General features: G+C 32.6%; 2 protein-coding genes across 5 annotated transcripts in view; both read right to left on the bottom strand.

Annotated features, from left to right (window-relative positions):
• LOC105208839 (receptor-type tyrosine-protein kinase FLT3) overlaps positions 1-23,036 on the bottom strand; it is a 30,066-nt gene extending 7,030 nt beyond the window's left edge. Inside the window, exons 1-3 of one of the 4 annotated variants that reach the window (XM_011178896.3) lie at positions 22,890-23,027; positions 22,267-22,350; positions 441-643 (exon numbers count right to left, since the gene is read on the bottom strand). In XM_011178896.3, the coding sequence (XP_011177198.1) occupies positions 441-578 (138 nt within the window). In that variant the 5' untranslated portion in view covers positions 579-643; positions 22,267-22,350; positions 22,890-23,027. Of the gene's footprint in view, positions 1-440; positions 647-22,266 lie in introns of all 4 variants that reach the window. The other 3 variants (XM_054230818.1, XM_054230819.1, XM_011178895.3) reach the window with 3 other exon arrangements.
• LOC105208838 (facilitated trehalose transporter Tret1) lies at positions 4,325-8,755 on the bottom strand. The gene is made up of 6 exons (XM_011178893.3): positions 8,426-8,755; positions 6,520-6,752; positions 6,323-6,453; positions 5,909-6,249; positions 5,413-5,834; positions 4,325-4,686 (listed from the first exon to the last, which is right to left on the bottom strand). The coding sequence occupies exons 1-6, from the start codon at positions 8,502-8,504 to the stop codon at positions 4,480-4,482; spliced, it is 1,413 nt and encodes a 470-aa protein (XP_011177195.1). The 5' UTR covers positions 8,505-8,755; the 3' UTR covers positions 4,325-4,479.
• Positions 23,037-23,794: the final 758 nt, after the last annotated feature.

Here is a 23,794-nt window from a genome sequence, read left to right on the forward strand (position 1 = left end):
ATTAATTTTAAAAATATGTTTTTAATAAGTTACTTGGCAACCCTAACAACAATTTTTTGAATTCATTCTTGCGCATTTATTTTGCTATATATCAAAAAATATTTTCTCTAATAAATAATTGCTATTTTTATAGCTTTTCACTAGATACTCGAAAGCCTCTGAGTTCACACACCCACCACTCATTCGTTCATTCATAAATATAATTCTCAATTATTTACATATTAAACGAGTACTATCTGCCTTATTGCCGTATGTTACAATTTATTTTTTATTATTTTATGTCAGCCAATAATGATAACAATAAACATATGTATATTTATATAATTTATTTATTTTTCTTTTTTAAATGTTTACCAGACATACATACACAGTTATATATGTTTCATACATATATACAGGTGTACTATTGGTGCTGTCTTCATTCATTCGCCAATATTTACCTTAGCAGGAGCGCCAGCGACATCTGCACCTGCTGTTGTTGTTGCTGTTGTGGATGTTTCTAGTTGCAAAGTAGCGGTCGTTAATATTGAAAGCCACAAGATGGTCATACACTGCTTGGAGAAGAGTTTCGAACACATTTTTAGACACTATTCATTTTACTTTTGGCGCTATTCATTTTGTTGTGGACCTGACCCATGGAGTTCTGCTGGAAGAGAGTAATGGAAAACGCATAAATAAGAGAAAAATTAGTTATGTGGATTTTGAGTTGAAATAATTAATTATATATGTAAAATATGCATAAATATTTTTGGAGTTAAATCTTCGAACTGACTTAAATTGATGAAATGCGATTTGAATTAAAAAGGTTAAGATTAAGGTCTTGAAGAATGATTCAATAGCAGAACAGGCTCCAAAACGCTAAACTTTTACTACAAGACAAAGGAGAGATCATCATTCTTAAATCTAAAATTTTCATAGATTCTACTTTTCGTAAAAAGAGTAAGAGGACTAAAATCAGATATGAAATTCTTTTAACATATACATTCGAATCACCAAAATCGTAAAAAAAGTAAAAAGAATTCCATGACTTTAGATTAAATTTTATACTAAAAACACTTCTGAGATAGTTTCGTTTGGACCGTCTTAAGAAATCAATCACCCCGGCCAAATTTAACCACAATTCCTGTGTGTCATCCTGGACATCGCCAGGTCAAGCACATCGATAGTGATTCGCTCGAAGTTCCGGAAGTTCGGTTGAGATGTGTGTGTGTCATCCTGGACAACGCCAGGCCAAGCACATCGATAGTGATTCGCTCGAAGTTCCGGGAGTTTGGTTGGGATGTTCCATATAGTCCAGACCTGACTACTATCTCTTCTTGTCTACGGCGAATAATTTTTCTGATGAAAAGAGAAGCTTTGGAAAATCGACTGATGCAGTTTCCGCCAAAAAGGATGGGGGTTCTGTGAGAGTGATATTATGAAATAATCTTCAAGATATCAACAAGCTTTCAAAGAAAACGGTGCATAGACCTTTAATATTATGTTGTTTCTGTGTAACGAAAAAAATATTTTTTTCTCAAGATGAACACCATCCCTCTACTAAGTTAAAGTAAAAAAGACTCAGTCCCATTATTAGTTGGTATTTTAGTAAATTATATCCTGATCTTATAAATTTTATTAAATTGTTTGCCAAAATATTAATTTCACATAGTGTACAATGTACCGTTAATCATTAACTTCTGCAAGTATGAGTGTATGTAAATGCTCTTGTCATTTAATACAAAACAAATTACGATTTGTAACCCCTAAAACCTACGCAAAGCGACAGTAAATTAAATGAATAAATGCTCATCAATTAAAGTAAGGCTCTTGCTCCAGCTAGCAAATATGTAGCGTTAAAAAACTAGAAAACGTTCATCAACAAGTACTATACACACATAGAGGCTGGAGGGGGACGTGGGGGGCGCCACCTGTGTAGAGGAATGTCAACATGCGGTAAAAATGCGTGGATGGATTAGTGTTATAAGTGCACTGGCCAGGCCACCCTTAAGATTCGCATCGATTACACAACTGGACGTATATAAATACATATGTTTGTTGTATATAAGTACTTAAATTTGTAGGCGTATGCCTTGGAGGAAAAATTTGAACTTGTTTTGGGATATATGAACTGCTTAAGCTTTAGCATTGTATAAAGATAGAGAACTGATATTTCAACTTTTTTTAGACACGCACTTGACTACAACGGGTCCAATATTGGTAGCATGAAATATTATTAGCAAAGAATTCGTCGACGACGTCACAATAAATCTTATTCCGAAAACGCAAAGGATGTAGTTTTAATAACAGTCTAAAGACATAAACCATACCACCAACCGATTAAAGCCGGATTCTACTTTGAGTGATCGAACAGAGGCATTCAATTCGTAGGCTGTCAGACAAATCTACTATGAAGATATCATACCGCAAGTCTCACAGAAGACCCGAGCAAAAATTATCCTCACTCATCAACTATTTGTCGACATCAAAGTAGCTCTTTATATTAGTCGGTGACCAGGGTGAAACTAAATCTAAGACTAAATCGGGTGGTATTGAAGACAGTATAAGCTGGAGATAGCAGAGGAAAAGAGAGGCCTTCATTGTAGTGAGAACTTTAATGACTTGACTTCACTTCGAACTCGACATAAATCGGTGGAAAGAGCGAAACTATCTCAAGAGATAAGATGATTTGATGTCAACAGAAACAGTGGGAGCTTCAAATCCTGGACTTCACGTCGAACTCGACTTCATCTATAACGCAATTGGAAGTCGAGCAATTATGAAATTCCCTAAAAGAAAAAGTATCCCACACAACTTCATCAGTTAGTAGATTTTTCCCACAGGTACAGTTGCTCGAATATATCATATATATGTATGTAAATATCGCACTATGTACATTCTTAAACTAATGAAAATAGGACTAATTACTCCATACTTATTTCATGATAATGTTGATTGAAACACGTGCTTTCTATTTGGTGTTTAAAGTTGTGAACTGAGTTTTTTCGGTCTACATATTGTCGCGAATGTAGGTGGAATAGCTATTACGTAGGCGGTCGGCAGAATATAAAAGAGTGAAGAATTAGGTGTTCTTATCATTAATACAGTGTACAATACCATGACTTGGCGATTTTCAAATTAGGCACTTTCGCACTTTAAATGCGACACTGTATATGTCAGCAGATTTTTGTTAATAACTATGAGATTTAGATTAATTAGTACTTTTTGGATCTATTAAACATCTGAGAGTTCGAAAGAACTGTCACGAAAACCAATAAAATATTCTAACTGTTAAAAAAAGATGTCCATATAAAGTACTACTTTTAGAGACTCATTAAATGAAAATAGGAAAGAACCATACTCTCGAAATAACAATTTGGTTTTTGCCATATTTTTAATTTACATATGTAAGTGTATGTGAAGATTAAATCGATCTCCATTAGCTTAATTTTTGCATAACAAAATAGGCTCAATAGGTATAGATCTCCTTTGAATGGAAATTCCCTGTGTGCCAAAACGCATCCGTGATTACAAAATTATTCTTTTCTAAAAAAAAAAAATAAAATATTCAAAATGCTAATGTGAAATCATTAAAAAATGTGCACTCACACCTGTGCTCCGTAAATTAATTGAAAGTCCATTAAAAAACCGCGGTCAGCAAACAACATGAATAATCATATACATGTAAGCTATATTGTAAGTGTATTCCTCCGCTACTGGACCTTACTAATTACCCAAAGTATTTGCAAATGAATGCACAACAAAATTTTAGGGACGGCAGCTATTTAAAAACGTCGACGACATTATTGAGCCTGTATGAGGTGGTGTCTCCCTCGGTCGACGCTAATGAGCGGCTTCTTTTCTGCTTGATTGCGATGTATCGCTATGCTCGTGGCAAATAAGTGCTGTTTTGGTAACAAATTAAACATTTTTTAATTACATAATTGCATAGACCAGTAAATCGTATCAATTAAACAGACGACATCAATTTATGATGAAATTTGAATTTCGAAATACTCTAGATTATATATAATTACACGGCTGGTATATTAAATAATGTGGGTATTAGAGCTTTGAGCTTCTTTTGGATGAGTGTTGAGTTCTTATGAAGAGTCTTTATATGTCAGATATGGACTTTCACTTCACAAGTTATCAGCTCGGAGACTTGTAATAGATTTCATTTCTTCAGATCCAGATCAAGTCCAGAATCAATTCCATCATTCTCCTGCACCAATATTGAGCTCTTTTTAGAAAACAAAATCTTCTTCTTACTACTAATAATCAATATAGTCAAAAATAAGGTTCCCGAAAAAAACTAAAAAATAAATTCAAGAACCTTCAAAAATATTTTCAATTTTTTTAATATTTTCGATTTCTTTATTGATGTAAATAAATAATATATTTGGATTTACATAAATTAATAAGTATTTACATATAGTTTATGGTATTAAGAAAAGAACATATTTACATAAGTACTTATATATTTACTTCTAGAACTCTTTACGCATTATCTTTATCCATGGACTTGCCTTTCGTCTCTGGCAGAAATATGGATATGTAAAATAGCCCAAGCGCGGCACACGCTGCGCAGGCCCACATTGTCGCCGACAAACCGAATGCCTCCATGAATGGTGGATAAATTTTTATCAAAATAAATGTGAAGACGCTCAACAATGACAAGCAAATGGAAGCGCCTTTCGAACGTATCTGCGTGGATGAAGAAGTTATGTAAAAGTTTTTCAAGCTGTTGGTATTACTCGACACTTTTGCACTCGTTTGTTTTGTGGGTGTTTGATTGCGTTGCGATATATGAATCAAATAGAGAAGTGACCTTTGAACCTATCTAACATAGTACCTTATGACTCATCCAAGCAATTCTCAATTTTACGGAAGATTCTCAGAGGAACTCCGACAATTATCATTATAGGGTCTTCACAAAGAACCTATGACTATTGTCTTATCTAATACATATACACTTATTATTAGTCAGTCCTTATTGTCTTTAATAAATACCTCTATCATTGGCTGTATCGTTTCCTTTTGCATTCCTGTATTCTTCAACCTAGGCTAGAGCTATTAAAGAAGACGATTGGACTTTTAAAATCTGTTCTACAACCTCTGAGTACCCCAACTGCCTCTAGTCCATTTCAATCTTAGTATAAAGAGATTAAGAGTATAACTCCAGTCAATCTCTATCATATTTCCTTACGAAATGATACTTCCTTAATTATTTTTTATTAACAAAATTTTTCAATTTCGAGTTACGTACTTTTTCGGTGTCAACAACTAATTTTAACGCACTTAAGTTTATATTTAATTTTCATGTAAGCCACTTTAACGCCACTTAACCGACTCGAGCACAAAAATATCGACAATTTCCCAGGTACATACGTTTGTATGTGCATGGGAGTACAATATCACATGAATAATTACCTTCGCGGGTAAAATCTCCACCAACACGACAAATGTGACGGGTATGACGCCCACATTCGCCGAGAGTATGATAAGCGCCATAAATAGCAGCGGTAACCAGGAGCGATAAGGTGTAAGATCCACGCTAGTCTCTTCGGCAAAGAACGCATACATGCCGAACGTGGCCAAGCAAATACCCATCGAAGCGGTGGAGAACATAAGCAACATTTTGCGACCATAACGATCCACCAATATGATGGCTGTTATGGTGCCGACAATTTGTACAACACCAATGATGGTAGTGTTCGTATTCGGATGGATATCCGTTTTGATGGCAACAAAAATGGACGAAGTGTAGTTGAGCAACGCAAAACTGCCGCTGAAGACATTAATTACCATCAGCATAATACCCATGCTGAGAGCGTGTATGGCGCGTTTGCTAACTGTAGATTTGTATATGAATAAGGGTTTTTTGATTTTTGGAGAGGAATTAAGAAGGGTTTTGACTGAGACTTACAAAAATCGCGCCAAGTGACGTCGTCTGTTTGTGACTTCTGTGCCATAACGGCATCGCGTAACTCCGTGAACTTCGCATTGAACTTATCCACATCCTGTTTGGCCTCCGGCTTGTGACCCTGATAGAACATGAAGGATTTCTCGGCTTTCTCAAACTGCGCGCGATGCAAAAGATACGACGGTGTTTCGGGGAAATATGTTTCGATCAACAAGAATAGCAAAGGCATTGAGATCACCAGTAACGGTATGATGTGATAGGGTACGTTGGAAGAAAGCGTGCAACCAGTCAACATGCCCGAGTTCAAGGTGAGTGTGAAGAGTGAAGTGAGACGACCGCGGATGCTGTGGGTAAGTGGAGAGTGACAAGCTTTTTGCAAGTTTTAAAGTTAAACAAATATAATAAAGTGCAACCTACGTTGGATCGACGATTTCGCCAATGAAAATCGGTATGACAACATAAGTGCCGCCACCAGTGATGCCACCACAGAAGCGCGCCGCATACAGATATTCGATGGATTGCGCGAAGTAGACGAGACACCAGAAGCACTGTCGTTCAAAATATTTAATTGTAATAAAACTTTTTTATTGTTATAATTTATAAGGTACACTTACAATATGCGGTATGGCCAAACAATATATGCAGGCTTTACGCCCAATCAGATCCAGCAGTTGGCCAAACAGCACATTGCCCGTGAAACCGCCTAGGCACACCAGCGCACCCATCCAGGAGCCCTGCTCCACGGTGACCTCAAAGTCGAGCGGACTCTCAGCGGGTGTCTGCAGCTTGAACAGCATTGGCGCGAACCAACCCAGTCCGATGCCATGGCAAAATGTGATTATGGTTACTAGGCGGCGACATTGAAGGCAAATGCATTAAATTTAGCTTTAACAATTACACATGCTACTGTGAGATTTCAGTTGCAAAAATAGATTACGCAACCGTGTGCTTCTACTGTTTTTATGAATCTTAAGCCAACTGAAGGCATGACAAGTGGCGTTTAAATTGTTTGGAAACAAATCTTGCTTAATTGGTTTGAGTGTAGTGTTGTTGTTGTTGTTTATATGCAAATATTGCAGGTTTTTATGAAAGCGGATTATGTAAGATTTTTTTTGATTTTATTTGTTTTTATATTTTGCTGTAGGCAAATAGATAAGTCGGGTCATGCTTTCATGGAATTCAATTTGTTAATTGAATTCTATTAATTAAGTTTTATTGAACATTTTTTAATTTTGAAAATTAAATTATACTTTTTAAATTTTATTGAAATTAAAAAAAAAATTAATTATTTTTATTTTTTATTAAATTAAAAATATATATTTTTTTATATAGGTCTTGTGGGCAAATATTGCAGAGTTTCATGAAACCGGATTAGTTAAGAATTTTTTGGCTTTATTTGTTTTTGTTGCAGGCAAATAGCCAAGTTATGGCATATTTTAATAAAAATAATGGAAATAATTATTAATTAATATTAATTAAAATTATAAATATTGTTTTAGAATTATGAAATATATTTTTTAATTTTGATTTAATTTCCAATAAATCATTAAATTCATTAAATTTTTTTCATTCTTATTATTTTAAATTTTTTATATTCTTTTAATTTTTTTGTAGTGTTTTATTAATCAAAAAATCAAAAAAAAAAATTTTTAACATGAGGATTTTGTTATTTTTGGTGTGCAAATTTTTCCAATTTTCAGGCAAATAGCCAAGTTATGGCATATTTTAATTAAAAAAAATGGCAAAAATTATTAATTAATATTAATTAAAATTATGAATATTATTTTACAATTATGAAATTAATATTATTAGATTTTAATATTAAAAAATATATTTCTTTAAATTTTAATTTAATTTTGTTTTATTATTATTATTAAATTAAATTCATTAATATTTTTTTGTGCTTTGCTAAATTTTTTTCTTAATTTAATTTTATTTTAAATTTTTTATATTCTTTTAGTTTTTCATTAATCAAAAAAAAATTTTAACATGAGGATTTTGTTGTTTTTGGTGTGAAAATGAAAATTTTAATGAAAGCGGATTATGTAAGATTTTTTTTTTATTTTTTAACTTAAAAACGATTTTTAAATTTTTTTATACTTAAATTTTTTTATTTTAATTTTTTTAATTGTATTAATTTTTTATTTATTTTAATTTAATATTTTTAATTTTATTAATTTTATATTTTTTTAATTTTTTTAATTTAATTCTTGTGATTATATTAATTTTTTATAATTTTTTTTAAATTTATTTTTTTAATTGTATTAATTTTTAATTAATACTTTTAGTTATTTTTTTTTAATTCCATAAATTTTTTATTTAATTAATTTTATTATTTCATTTATAATTTTTGAGATTTAGTTAATTTTTTTTTTAACACTTCACTAACTCCAACCAAACAACTGCACTAAGCACCCACTTTTGAACATTTAAATATTTAAAAGCTTCACTAAACCACTTTCCATTTGTCATGCCTCCGCTTCGTCTATAACTAATTTCTGCATTTTTGTGTGTATTTACCGCTCGCTGCCGCCAACAATTGCGTTCGAAATTCAGCGCGAAAAACGCCTTCTGAATTTTTACACAAATTTAACAACATAATTTGTTTGGGCTTTTACTTGTACAGCGTTACAATTTTGCGCAGAAAACCAGTTTAACCATGAAACTAGTTGCACTTAATTACATACGAATGTATGTATGTATGTATGTATGTGTGTGTGTGTGACGTTGGGATTTCTCTTAATTTATTTGCAAATCTCTTTGGTGTCGATTAACGGAATTCCGACTTGTGAACTCCATCACTGGTGGCGGTGTACTGTTGGTTCACACTTCTCAAAACTCAAATAAAATTGCCAAATATTATAGTACATAAATAATATCTTAGCGCACAGCATACGCTTTAACACACATATTTACATGCATATATTAATATTTGTTTAACTTTTCTACATGCATTTTTATCTCAAAACAAACATCACATTTCATCACAAAAGCTAAAGAAAAGGTAAATATCATATACAGTTAGCATTAGTGTTGCGAATGTGAAAACTCATGCTGAGTATACCGAAAAATCGGGATTGGTGGAAATGAATGAAGAAGTAGTAAGGCATTTGATCGTTTTAAAGAGTGAATTATTACCTGTATTTTATTATAAAAAATACTATTTGATAATTTCGAGATTTTTGAAAAGTGTGCCCAAAGCTTTTATTGAATGAAAACTTGTTTAAAACATAAAAATACTAAAAGCTTCATATAATAGAATTTATTTGTTTTGTATCGATTTCTTAGGAAATATTTTAACAATTTTTGATGAAACTACTGGATAAGTGGAGCTTTTAATCTAAGCTTTGAAGCTCACATTTTTCAGATTTAGTGAAGCTTTGAATGTACTAACGTAATGATTTAAGATTATTGTATATGCTTACAATCCCGTAACTTCGGGATCGTATTTAAAATTTTATTTTAAAGCTCGACATTTTTTTGAAAAAAGCTCAGACGAAATATATTCATTATCTACGATTAAATAGAGTAAATAAGAGCAGCAGCTGAACATTCATAAAAGCTTAAAAGAGTTTTTTTCCATCGTTTTTTGTAAATTTAAGCTTTTTTGTATAAAAACGGTTATGATCCTCAGCCGCACTTTTCTTGGAATTGAAAAAGAAAGGCAAAATTTTCCGCAAATGTCGAGAATTCGACTCAAAACGTGACATTTTCAGTTGAAAATAAATTTGGGATGCAAACAGATCTCTACAAAATTTTGTTGGGTTAATGTTAACACAAATGTCCAATATCGATATAAAACGATTTAATCGATTTAATCGACCACTGCTTGACCCTAGAGACATCTATTGGAAATTAGCGGAAGCAAAGTTGTAGACCTAATATATTACACATTTAAGGTCTAAACAGCTATTAGTCCTTTAATGATGGTAAAATGCAATATTTTGTTTTGAAAACTCATAAATTCATAAAAATTATAATTTTAAAGTGGTTTGTGTAGGCCCATAAATTCGGGATTTAGATTTCGCTACTTTCTACAACTTCTTAAAAGGAAATAGTCAGCTTAAATCCCCTTATGAAGCGAAAGCTTTCTATGTAAAGTTTTCTATAAAAGCGTACACTTGTTCACTGAACTGATGAATGTAAACACCTGTTGTCAATAATAAACTGTTTGACATTTACTATTTATTTTAAAATTTTAAGCCGAGTAGAAGTTGTAATTAAGCGTTCACTTGTTCACTGCTAAGATAAATATGTGGGGCAATTATTAATGTAAACACCTGTTGTCAATCAAAAAAAATTGTTTGTCATTTATTTATTTTATAATGTGAATCGACTTCAGAAGTTGTAATTTATCTTTATGATGTAATAAAGGCTTTTGTGTTTGTATTAATATCAATAATGGTAAATAAGTAATAACAGTAATTAAAAGTTCCTGATCTATGTGAGTACCGGCAATTACTCGACAATCCCGAAATTCCAATATTTGGTATTAACATCTCCAACAAGCATATGTAGACAACTACGTAACATTTTCTCTGACATTGACGACGCTTCTTCGCTGCCATGGTAGGTGCAAAAAAGCGGAATCCCGCGACAGATGTGCCATAAAAATGTCACAGACGCCAAAACAACGCTTATTATATTTTTTACATTTTAGTTAATATAATATTTATTTATATTTAGTATACATTTATAATATATTATGTTTATTTATATATTAATTAAATATGTAAACAAAAGTCAACGGACGCAAAAAAATGCAAACTTAATCTGGGAGAACAGAATTTTCCATTGATAAAAATGCTAGAGTGCTTAATATGAGCATATCTGCAGGTTAGTTTTATAGCTTGACTGTCAAAATATTTACTTTCATAGCTGCTTGGGTGCTTGGGAGCAATGATGGGACGCCGCCAACAAGAGCAAACAAATCACCGAATATGCTATTATCATTATGATTATGTTTAACTAATAACTGTATAAATAGATTAGTCTATTCAAAGATTAAGCCATTAAAGATAGCATTCTCCAACATTTTTGCTTTGTTGTGCTTCGAAAGCTTTTTTTTTTTATGAAAGCTCTTTCTCGCATGAATTTCATAATTTCACCCACAAATCTGCTGCTTAGTCGACAGTGACGCACTTATCTGGCACTCTAAATTTGGCATGAGATTTGCAACAACATCTTGTCCTCATATAAAATTCAAAGCAATCAGATAAAACATTCACTCTCGCACGCTCACCTTGTGTAGGCAAAGAATCAGCGCAGATAGCTTTATTACTTAGTATTTGCCTTGGTAATGAAGCGATTAAAAACGATGTGCTTTGTTTTCAGCTAATGACTTTTGAAAACAAAACTGTTTCAGAGATAAAGTGTGAAATTTGCTAGTAAGCACTTGTATGTAGGTGTTGTTGTTATTGTTGTTTGAGTTCTGGTTAGGCAAATGCGTCGAAGTTTGTTTGGCGGCACAAAGTTCTTTAGAGTATCTACGATACGTAAATACGTAATTAATACATTAGAACATACGTGTATAGTTGTTTTTGTTAAGCGGCAGAAACTTAGAAGCTAGAAAAGTAGCGATATTAGGACATATTAGTAAACCTATATAATATGACAACAACAACAACAACAGTTGTTATCACAATCGTATGTTTTCTTCACAAGCATTCTACATTCACGTACGGTACGTAATTACACTATGCTACAGAGTAAAAAATCGCACAAATCAATTTTAAATTTTCGCTATTTATTGACAGTCAAAAGATATGAAAAACAGTCGATGTCAAGTACTCGTTTCGATGATTCAGCTTAAGCTTCGTTTCCATGACTCCCGTAACTGGTCTAAAAGTAGAACCGAACAAGAATAGATTCGGACCAAATCCAAACTCAAAACGGAGCAAGAACGGAATCTGACCAGATCCAGAATTATAACCGATCAAGGCCAGAGCAGCACCAGACCTAGAAGTACAAACGATGAAGAACTATAATTTTAACGTCAATCCTCAAAAGCTAACACTTGTTGACTTTATTGTAAACACTTTAAGATAAGGTCACAAAAACTAAAAAAAAAACACAACTTTCACTTGCAGTATCATATTTGGCTTGTATGTTTGTATATTTGTATACTCCAGCAGAAGGCTCGTGGCAACAAGTATGAGTGTTGTTCAAACACTCGAGATGTTTTGTTTATTTCAACGTTATGTATTGTAGATAAATTGTGTTTTGTGCCAAATTCAAGCATAAGTTATTGGTGTTTATACTACGCGGTCAGCTTGACTTACTACTCACTCATCCATTAAGCTACATTAGTCGAGTAAATATGAGAAGACAATTTATTATAACTCTTTGCCTTCCTTCCTTATTTATGCGCTTCGTTGTCGGTCAAAGAACTAACGGCATATACATAGCATCCGCTGGTGTTGTGTATTTTCAAATAGATTTTAAATTGTTTTCAACTCAAATACAAACATATTAGATAAATGAAGCTGGTAAATTATTTGTGCGGTCAAAATATATTGCCGGCGTGTAAGCTTCTATCAAACTTTGAAGACATTTCGTAGTCTCGCTTTTTGGTAAACATAAGCAAAAGTGTAAACATTGGTATGAATTGATGGGTTTCTCCTACTTGGTGAGGCATGTGTTTCATGGAAGATGGGTTAAAAATTATTATTCACTTTAATGTACATATTGGTCAAGTGTGATTAATCACAAATATTTGGTGACAACACTAAGAATGGTTGTATGGTAATTGTTGCTTTTGTTGTTGCATTGCATATATACATTTTAAGGAATATAAAAAATACCGATAAAATGAGCGGACTTTTGACGATAAGCAGCGCCATGGTTGCCAAAGTTGTTCGTAGAGAAAAAAACAGCAACAAAAAAATAAACAAAAAAAACAATTTGACATTTTGATTTTTTTTTAGAAAACTATACTATTTCTATAAAAATATTAAATAAAAAATTAAATCTTAAAATATTTTCTACTTCAAATTATCTCTTAATACGCTCAAGCTTGACACATATTTTGAAATATCCCCTCTGCCTCTTTTTCAACCAAAAGTAGATTGTCTGCTCTATACTCGTCCACCCCCCTCAAAAGTCCACGCTCTGCACTAAATCACTTGATAAGTGTCACCAAGCGACTTTTTACACACAAAAAATTTAGATAACACAAATTATGCTACGTAATTCTCAGACGCAGAGTTTGAATATTTTCAATTGTTTTGCGTATTTGTTATTGAAAATTGAAAATCTATTTGTTGATAATTTATACAAAATATTTCGATTTCAAATATAAAAATAACATGCCACTACTCATGCGTCTGCTATGGGCGTCATTAGAAGGGTTTCTTACTATGGCTATCGCTATCAGAAGTTGCCATGTGTTATGTCTGCAAACACGCACTCAGAACCACACTCAGTGATGTGGCATATGACAATATTTATGCGAAATACCCTTTTAAGGTATACTTATAAATAAGTATGTATTTACACATACGATATAGCGATCGACATGCGAGATACCTGAACATGGGAATAATATGGAATCCAAAACTTCACCTAGACCCCATATAAAGATTTTTTATTCGATTACTTCGAACTTTATATTGTTTCTCTTATCGACTCCAAATTAACTAGGCTCAACCCACCAAAAACTACCACTACCTTAACAAATCTCTTAATTCTTGAGAGGTATAATTTATTTAAAGAAAAACGTATCTTGAATCGCAAAAATTAATGATATCCTAACATCGCAACTAGTTTTTTCCATTACTCACTCTTGCAAAAAAGGTGCTACTTTGGACTGAGTAGGCAATTGAAAAGTAAAGTCCTCTCTTGACGAACCAATCACAATCTACAAGTCGCTTATCATTCCCGTCCTGCTTTATGGTGCAGAAGCTTGGATCGTCCAACAACGTCAACATCAGATGAGACGACACTAGGAGTTTTCGAGAGGAAAATTTTGCGCAAGATATATGATCCTCAGAACATTGGAAACGGTGAATACCGCAGACGATGGAACGATGAGCTGTACGAGTTATACGACGACATTGACATAGTTCAGCGAATAAAAAGACAGCAGCTACGCTGTCCGAATGGACGAAAGCACTCCAGCTCTGAAAGTGTTCGATGCAGTACCCGCCGGAGGAAGCCAAGCAAGGGGAAGACCTCCACTCCGTTGTAGGGCCCAGGTGGAGAGTGACCTGGTTACACTTGGGATCTCCAACTGGCAACTACGAAGGAAAGAGAGAAGTGGCGCACTATCATCGATTCGGCTATAACCGGCTAAACAGTTTCAACGCCAATCACATACATACATATAAACGTACATATACACACAAAAGACACTCCGAAGTGTGAAAAAGATTAATGATTGATTTTCTGTTAAAAAAAATTCAGAAACCAGATACATTCACATATTTTGCATATGTTCCTCATTTATGTAACTGTGTCACATTTATTACATACACCCACACACACACAGATACATTCAATTATACAGCATGGCTTTTCGCACTAGACTCCTTGCGGCCGTCGCCGTTTTATATGCAACACGTCGCATAATAGGAAACAAAGAAAATGTGTAGGCTTCCTAACTGACTGAATTTGATTTGATGTGCGAAATTTGCATTGCCAAAATGGCAATTCCCAGTCGATTTTTGGCGCCGCTGAGGTCACTCTGCGACATAACGATAAATACGGATGAATGGCTGGGTACCACGCTGCGTATGCGTAATATTGATTTATGAGTTGTAGTATTTGCAACCGCATTGGGCAAAGGTTTTCGAACTAAATATGCGAATATATATGCATATATATACTTGTAGTTATGTCTATATCTGCTCATCTTGATTCTAATTGAATCCGTTCGATCAGTCTTTGGTGGACAACGCTATAAAAAAGCGAAATCGCAATGATAAATGATAAAATTTCCTGACAGCCATTCCGGGCAGTGCTGCCGCCTACGTTTGGCACGCACTTACATATGTACGTATACAGTTAGTTTGGCGCGAAATAGCGCACATTTTATAAACTCGTGTATGTATGTATGTGTGTGTATCCTTGTGCTTTCGTATTACGCGCGCAACATGTAGCTGCTGGAATAATATTACAAATACAAATATACATACAGTTAGACAAACGTAATATTTCGGCGCACTTTTATTGACATTTAAGCAATGTGCAACAACAATAATGGAAAGCTTCGCACGAAATTACCTATAAACGAGGAAATTACGTTTCTCACGCGTCATTATTATTATGTTTTTTTTATAACTGTAAATTATATTTTGTTGTCCTTCGCTTTCGCTCAAAAGCAAGCTGTCAACTTTCTCTTCTCATATTTGGTATTACTTAATAATAATAACAAAATTCTATTAAAGCACTTTATGTTTAATTAACAGAAATCATTTACGTAGCATTAATTAATTGCCGTTCTCAGTTTTGGAAAAAAAACTCACTTAAATGCTAGCTGTACAATATAGAGAGTAAAACAATGACAGCTGTCCTGATTATAATTATAGTCTTAACCATCAATTGAGCCCGCCGTCAACATTGATTCTTTTATCAAAAGTGGTGAGATAAACGAGCAAAGTAGTATTTAGTGCTTATGGAATGACTATCTGACATATGTCAAAATACGTAAATCTCTGTATGCTCATATACATATAGATTTTATATAATATAAAGATAATTAATGTGTATGCATTTGACAGTGGCGTATGCCAAGCGAATTTTAGTGGAGGGTTATAGATGAAAAGATCACTCTAAAATGAAAATATGGAAGAAAGCATGTGAAATTAATAGATTTCTTTTCTTATCTCCAAAATATTTGTATTTATTTATGAGAATACATATATTGAACCTCATACTTTTGCTAGTTATTCAAATGAGATTTCCATCTTATCTGAAGAAGCTCAAAATCAATATAAGCCGCACTTGAGTGAGATTAATACTTCTTATGGTTATTTAATGTTGAAAATTCACTGAGAGATTTCTTCTATTCCAATAAGCACCAGATCTCCGTAAATTTGAATTTATTGTAATCAGGTTCCAATCGGTTTAGCATGATCGGTTATCAATTTCTATCTAATACTTCTTCTTATATCAGAACGTAGATAAAAGTATGTCTCTTTGGTCATAAAATGCTGTTTCTTGGATCTCGTATCAATTCTTCATATCCCAACGACATTAGAGAGTTTAAAAGGTCCTTACCGCTCACTAAATTTTGCTTTAAAAAATCCTGACAGAAATCTACCCTTCTAATTAGCATTTTAGGCACATATGGAGGCTCTATGAGTAATTTTCTCTGAGACACTTGCATTTTACAGAAAACATGTTTGAAGTATCGTCAAAACACTCCCTCACTTGTTCAAAAATCGAACAGTGGGTTCTCTCAACTCAGGGCCGTCACGAAATCGGTTATAAGTAATGTGCTGAACACATAGGCGACGACAAGCGGCCAGCGACATCTGTCAAATACTAAAATACACGCGTTCTTATGGGCACAGTTTTTTAGACAACAGCACGACTTCGCGACAAAAGGGTTGAAGTCTTCGCTGTCGCCAATTTAAAAAGGTTTCTAATTTTGCCGACGACAATGGCCGCTGTAGAGCTGCCACTAATATGTGAAGTGTAAAATTATTCAAAGTTCTAACAAGTATGACGTTATTTTGCCAGCAGAAGCGTAAAATATTTTTTAGATATGATTTATAATAACAATCGATTATTTAAAACAAATAAATCGGCCTCTTTTTACATTTTTTGCAGAAATAATATCACTTTAAACTAAATATGTAAATTTTATTGAAATGAAAGATGTTAGTACGGCAACAATGAAATTGCTGTTTGATATGTCGCTGCCGTCTTCAATGTTCAAGACGTCGGCTTCAAAGCGACATTTGTAATCAGCCGTCGCTACGTCGTGTCGTGTCGTCGTCTTTGTGTTCAGCACTTAACTCTTCAAGATAATTCAGGTTTTTTGAATATTATTCAAAGCAATGGATCCTACAACAATCGCTCAGGTCTTGGAACATATGTAATCAAAACAAGATTGTTTTTGACCGGAAGAATGACTCAAGGAACAAAAAATTTAAAATGGAAATTAATATTACATTGGTGGTATTCATAGAGTTTTGATCAATGAAATATCACTAGAAAATACGAAGCTTTCGGACAATTAAGACAAATTATTTAGAACGGGGTACGGACCTATATTAAATTTAACGAGCCTTATTGAGAATACGTCAGTACAATAATTTATGGGCAGATCTCCATTCGACGACCCTTTACAACTAACTAACCAACATATCTTTGTAAGCAGATCATTGGATATTCCTCTAACTCGCTAGTAGCCGTAAACACATCATTGAGGAAAAAATAATTTGTCTGAGCTTAAAATTTATAAAAAAAAAGTAGTCTACTCCAGTCAATTGGTTCAATATTTACATAATGACGTATTTACATGGTTGCCACACCCTGTAGGCAAACAAATTTAGTTAATGGTCTGCTGTTGAAAATTCAAAAGCAAATAATTCACCTTACATAGTTATACTGAGTAATAGAAAACAGCTTAATGTATAGTGGCAAATAGTGGCATTTGAAAAGCTGTCAATTTTAAATCGTGTCATTAAGTCAAAAGGGCACTCGAACCTCTTTAGTACACACCCCTCCCCAAATTGCAATTGACTTTCGTACACAAAACGTTGAAATTTGCGAAACATGTTTACACACAAGTTTATTGGTGGAATCTGTTTATTTATTGTGCATTTATTGATAGCTTTATATGATAAATGGGCGCTATGATATTGTCTGGAACATGTGTTTGTTCATGTACAACAAATTAGTAATTGCGTTATTATTAACCATTTTCCAATTGTATTTGATGTCAAGCTTGTGAAAATCGAATAAAAATTCAATTGTAGGTGGTTTTCTGCAGAAATTCACAATTCGGCAATAAAGTCATTTTATAGGCAGCGAAAAAAAAGTGACAAATACACACATACTCCTACTACATGCTCAGGGAAGCAGAGACGCTGCTAGTTATTATTATTACCACGCATACATATATATAGACAGACATACATACAGACATAGGTAAATATGTATGTATGTAAACAGTTAAATGAACCATATGTGTTTTGGTTCCATGAAATTTATAAAGGGTCATAAATAATAGATAATGAAAATACATACAATATGTCTGTATGTAATCTACACATTAGATGTCTAGGTATATATTTGTATGTATGTAGTAAAAGTTTTATATTGTGATTTGTGATGACAAATATGCAATTATTTTAGCAATCAAAGGTTTGCCCCAGTGCAAGTTGCTAATAATATTATGAACATAGCGTTTAATAGTCCATAATATTGTTTTATAGCACTTTATTTAAAGAAGCTACTAATCAAGATAACACACAAGGTCCTGAGTCGAATCTTCGAAAGCTCTAAATATGTATATAAATTCCAAAAATGTATTTTTCAGAAAGTGATAGATAGACATTGAAGCTACCGAAGGTCTTTCTTCTTAAAAAATTGTCTCTTAAAATCATAAAAATCTTAAAACATTCGGAACAGACTTAAGATTTATAGGATCCACCCATTAAGTCGGAAAAAATTTAGACGCATATATAAAATATGTAAGAGGGAAAGCTCGAATAAGCCAAGTTTGAATGGCGAATCACTATTATACATTTTTCAAAATAAAATTAAAATATTTTAATTTCCCAGGTTTTTCTGAGATGCTACTTCTATAACGATCTCGACTTTGTGGATTCATTAGGTCCTCGAGTGATTTTGCCAGTTTCAAATGACTACTTTACAATATTGAATATTATTATTTAAGCTTTTGAGCATCTAATTCTCATAATACCTTACCGCTCACGAAGATAAAATAATGCCTTCAGAGAGAAGTAGAAATGAGGATGACAAAATTATAACAAAAAAATAATTTATATGAAATTACTCCTTTACAGCGCTGATCAACTAATTGGCACAAGATCTCAAAAATAGTATAAATCGGAAGGAAGGATCTACCGGGTTGCAAAATATATACAAGTTTCCTACTGGCACTCGATAGAAAGGGATCTAAGACCATGGTTAGCATCCTTACAGCTTAGTAGCCGCACAAGTCTATAATATGGGCCTCTTAGATCGGGAGGAATGCAGGAAGTGTCAAGAGTAGGGCACCAAGGAAACAGTAGAGCATATCTTGTGCGTTTGTCCTGCTCTAACAAGACAACGCTTCAGTTATTTAGGGGTCCCACAGTATAAGTTGGAGGAGTTATTGTTAGTGAGATCTCACAATCGTCAAGCGCGAGGGAATACGTGAATACTCCATCTAGTATAGGTAAGGACCATAACTGGTCGTTGCGTGGACTGCTGACCTACCTGACTAACCTAAGGCAAGTCAAAATATCCAATAAAATAATATTATAGAAAATATGAAATGAAAGTGCTTTAATAAGCTGGTCAACACCGTACTGTCCGCGTAGCTGTTTAAGAGTTTTTTTACCTTATTCGTATCTTAGCGCTATTGTCATTATGATTTATGATGAAAAATGTGTACTGTATTTATCCGCTCTTCGGCTTACTATGCCACACAATATCGAACACATTAAGCATACCTTTGTTGGTGTAAATGCATTTCACTACTACTTAGTGGAGTAAAGACATGTCCTTAATGTATTATGTAATCTTAAGTATGTACTACACTAGTTTTGTGTACACACCTTTATATTATATCTGTATTTTGTTTTTGGTGTTAGTAACCACAGACATTACATACAATAAGTACAAAACGCAATTTTTATTAAAGAAAAGTGTTCGAATCGGAGTCGATGGAAGGAAGGAAGGCTGATTGGTTTATCATCCTTTGAGTTAATTCCTAATTCCTTTCGGAATATAGTCCCATTTTCTGGAAAGCTAATAACGAAATTATATTCACTGAGATAATAAGTAGCTTTAAAATCAACATCAATATTTATACGAGTTTAGACCAATTGATTGAAAAAATTAGCGACCGCAATAAAAAGCATAAAATTACTAAAACAATGTATGACTGGATTGCTATTACTGTTGTTCGATGCTTCAGAAATTATTTAAGCGAGTCACTTATTCTTTTGCTAATGGAAACACAAATTTCTAGTTGAAAATCATATCCGATAAATATAGATTACCACCCCCTCTCATATTTCTTCATACACCACACTGTTAAGAAAATATTTAGATACGTACGCTATTTTATGTTAGAAAGCCCCATACAAATACGCTCACCTTAGCATTGTGGTACATATATATCACTCTGGTCATATGCTCTGTTTCGGAATTTAATTTTAAAAGCAACAATCGTAAAAGAGTGTAATAACAAAATTGGTGTTCTTTTTTAATTAAAAGCAATGTATGTATGTACTGTAATGGCGTTTGTTAACTTTAAAACGCTTTGTTCATGTTTATCACTCGGCAGACAATATGTACGAAGTCCACGGCGTATAAGAAACATTGATAAACATTTCGAGGTAATGATTACCACATGCAGGTAATGTCGAACTTTATTAGATATTTATATGTATTTTTTGCCTTGACAATGCCATTTTGGCGCGGACTTAAGTCCGGTGAACGGTGAACTTTTGTTATATTTATATAAATTTAAAGAAAGTGTGTAATCGGTCTAATAAAAATTTGAGCTTTTCTTTGTTCAGAGACCTTTCTTTTAATTTTATTTTAGAAATATAAAATGGAAAACAATGAAGTGAAAATTTATTAAAAGCTATCGAAAATGATAATATAACATTAATAACCTTTACGGGAAATAATTATGGCTTTAAATAGATTAGAGTTGCCACTTATCAACAAAAAATAAATCGAGAAATATTTTAAAAGTGAATCAAGCTTGATTCATTTAAAAAAAGTTATCCTTGAAATTTCTAGAAATCTTAAATTTAGGTATATTTTGTAATAGAGTTGCCAGCTGACGAATACGATTTTAATCTATTGGTAAAAATTAAATCGAAAATTTTTACAAAAAGTGGGTCAAATATGATTTGTTTTAAAAAAGCCGTGAAATTTCTATAAACCTTAAATTTAGTTATATTTTGTAATAGAGTTGCCACCTAACAAAAATTTTGTTACCATTGTAAAATATTTAACAGAAAACATGTAATAAACATTTGTAAAGTATTTTAAAAATTAAAATTTTAAAATAATCGAATAAAATTTCATTTTGAAATCGAGTTGCCACCTACCAAAAAAAAAATAAGGAAATATTGAAAAAAACGTTATTATTAAATATAAACCGTTTAGATAAGTCTTTCTAAACTTTGCAGAAAGATTTTAGCTTAGACTTATTAAAGAATAGAGTTGCCACCTAAAATAAAACAGTTAAATTGTTAAAAAAAATATTAATTTTAATGTTAACAAATTTTCGCATAGACAACTTTAAAATTTATTGTTTAAAACTCTTCAATATTTTCCGAGACGCTTAAGACCCCATAACCAACCCCCTCTTTCGTTCCTTATAAATATACACATTCATACATTTTTGTATATATTTTCCGGCGGTCTCAAGCCCCTAACCAACCCCCTCTTTCATTCCATTAACATATACACATTCAAGAATTTATCTGTATTTCGCCTCGTTGTAAATATCAATTTAACACTTTGAAGTATTTATTTAAGTACGTTTACCTACGAAACGAGCTGCTTGTATTTTTGTATTTTTGTTTTTTTTTGCAATATTCGTTACTACAACGCTTGGCGGCATCGCTATCTTATCTTTGTACTTTTTAAGTTAGCGTGAATGATTGCATTTCGATTTATAAAAAAAACCTTACCTAGCGGTTGGTAAGGAAACTGATATTAAAATATTTGCGCCTTTCTTAACAGCGCAGAAAACAGAAGAAGAAAGAGGAATAAGCATGTTTTAGACAATTTGAAAATAATATTTTATATTTAATATGTGTATATAGAAGTAAGGGGTTCTAATAGCAATGAGCCATTTATATAAATTCGGTTAATATTTCTCAACGGTAAATAAGTTTATAGAATATAGATGTAATTGAATGGAAAATAATATATCATTGCATAATTTTTTTATGAAAAATTTGATTTTTAATTAAATTAAAATTAAAAAAAAATACTTTTTAAATAATTAATTTTATTTATTTTTTAATTATTTTATTTCGTAAAAAAATATTTTTTTATACAATTTATTTTTTTTTTTTTTAATTTTTAATTTATTCTGAAACTTCATAAATTTTTATCAATTTTCAAATAATTCTTAAAAAAAATTCGAAAATAAGTTTTCATTAAAAACACTTTATTTTGCATTCAAAAAATTATATATGAATTGTACTTACATGCATATATCCAGCCTGATGACCATTTCATTTAATATTTTGAAGAATCAGTTATTAAATTTTCATAGTTTTATTTAGTTTTTTCTGCATTAAAACATACTCAAAATATTTTTTAAACAATTTAAGATTATTTTTATATATAATATTTTTCTTTAATCAAATAATCTCAGTATTCATATGAATACATATACACAGCACTATAAATATATATATTTTTTCTATTTGTTGTTATTGTTTTTTTGGTTAACAACCAACTATTAATTAAATCTTCAAATTGATTCTCTGCCGCAAATCGCTCACTGTGACACCATGCATCCAGTAGGCTTTAATTTAGATGACACTTTCACACTACCCCCCGCGTTCTTACGTATGACGACGATACAGTAACGTAGGTTATGTGTGTAAATCGTTGTAAACAGAAGAAACACAAAAAACACTTATTTTCCTTTGTCGCACTGACACTTGATGATTCTAGGCATCCAGCATTCTTTGTCAATTCACACGTTAGCCAAACACACACAAATTTGTTTTTGTTGTTTTACAAGTTGTTTGCTACGCTTTTAACACACTTAGCCGAGGGGACACTTAGACACTACAATTTATGCAATTATTTACACACTCACAACAATTTGTTGCTATTTTCGCCTTCTCTATTTATTTACACAGTTATTTTTAAAAATTTGTTTTCCGTTTCCGCTTTTCCACCTTCGACGCAATACACGTTCCGCACGTTTGAATGTCTTCGAACTTCTGTCGCATTGAGACTTTTATTGGTTGGTAGAAAGCCGCCGCCAAATTGATTGAATGTCATAAAAGCTCGCCGCCGCCGACGCCGTTCTGTTTACAATTGTGCCGATTGTGCTTTAACTGTATGCGTGCTAACGAAGCTTTTCGCTCACGTGGTGACGTCATATGCCTACTATCGTAGTAGCGCGCGTCCATCAGAATTTAGTACATTCTACTGACAAATCAATTATTAACCATTTTTTCACCTTTATATTTAAAAACATTTAACCTCTATCGACCCGTGTAGCTTTATTGTACTGAATGCGCGAGTGACTTGCATCTATTTTAATTGTTATATTTTTGCAAATTTCATGGAAATTTTTTGATTTTTTTTAATTTCAATTTTATTAGTTAACCTCATGAAAATTGATTTTGAGGTTAACATTTTAACGCTTTCTTCAGCGTTACTGTTAATAAATGTAAACAATTTAAATTATTTTTAGAGAAATACTTTAAAATACATACCAGCGTCAAAAGCTCTGAAGCGTGGGAAACTTGCGCTTTTTGTCTTGTTCTTCTTTTGAAATAGCGCGCTAATAGCATTCAAAAACGAACGGCGGGCTTCGTTTGAAATATGAAATGTGAGCGAGACCAACCTCAATTTGATGGCCATGTGTATGTCGGCTCTATAAAATAAAGCACCGAAACCATGCTAGAGACCCCGAAAACTGGGAACATAGTTGATCAAAAAGACCGAATGAATAGAAGATACTTTCCCATCTGTACATTTTTACTTTCCTCT

The sequence above is a fragment of the Zeugodacus cucurbitae genome, chromosome 5 (genome assembly GCF_028554725.1).
Source record: "Zeugodacus cucurbitae isolate PBARC_wt_2022May chromosome 5, idZeuCucr1.2, whole genome shotgun sequence".
NCBI classification, from domain to species: domain Eukaryota; kingdom Metazoa; phylum Arthropoda; class Insecta; order Diptera; family Tephritidae; genus Zeugodacus; species Zeugodacus cucurbitae.

What these genes read in the sequence shown, in the direction of transcription:
- LOC105208838 (XM_011178893.3), bottom strand. Translation starts at nt 8,504, where the DNA reads ATGTTGTTAAATTTGTGTAAAAATTCAGAAGGCGTTTTTCGCGCTGAA. An exon ending in CGTCACTTGGCGCGATTTTT is followed by an intron (nt 5,835 to 5,908) that starts GTAAGTCTCAGT and finishes ACAAATCTACAG; the next exon opens with TTAGCAAACGCGCCATACAC. An exon ending in TGGAGATTTTACCCGCGAAG is followed by an intron (nt 4,687 to 5,412) that starts GTAATTATTCAT and finishes TCATCCACGCAG; the next exon opens with ATACGTTCGAAAGGCGCTTC.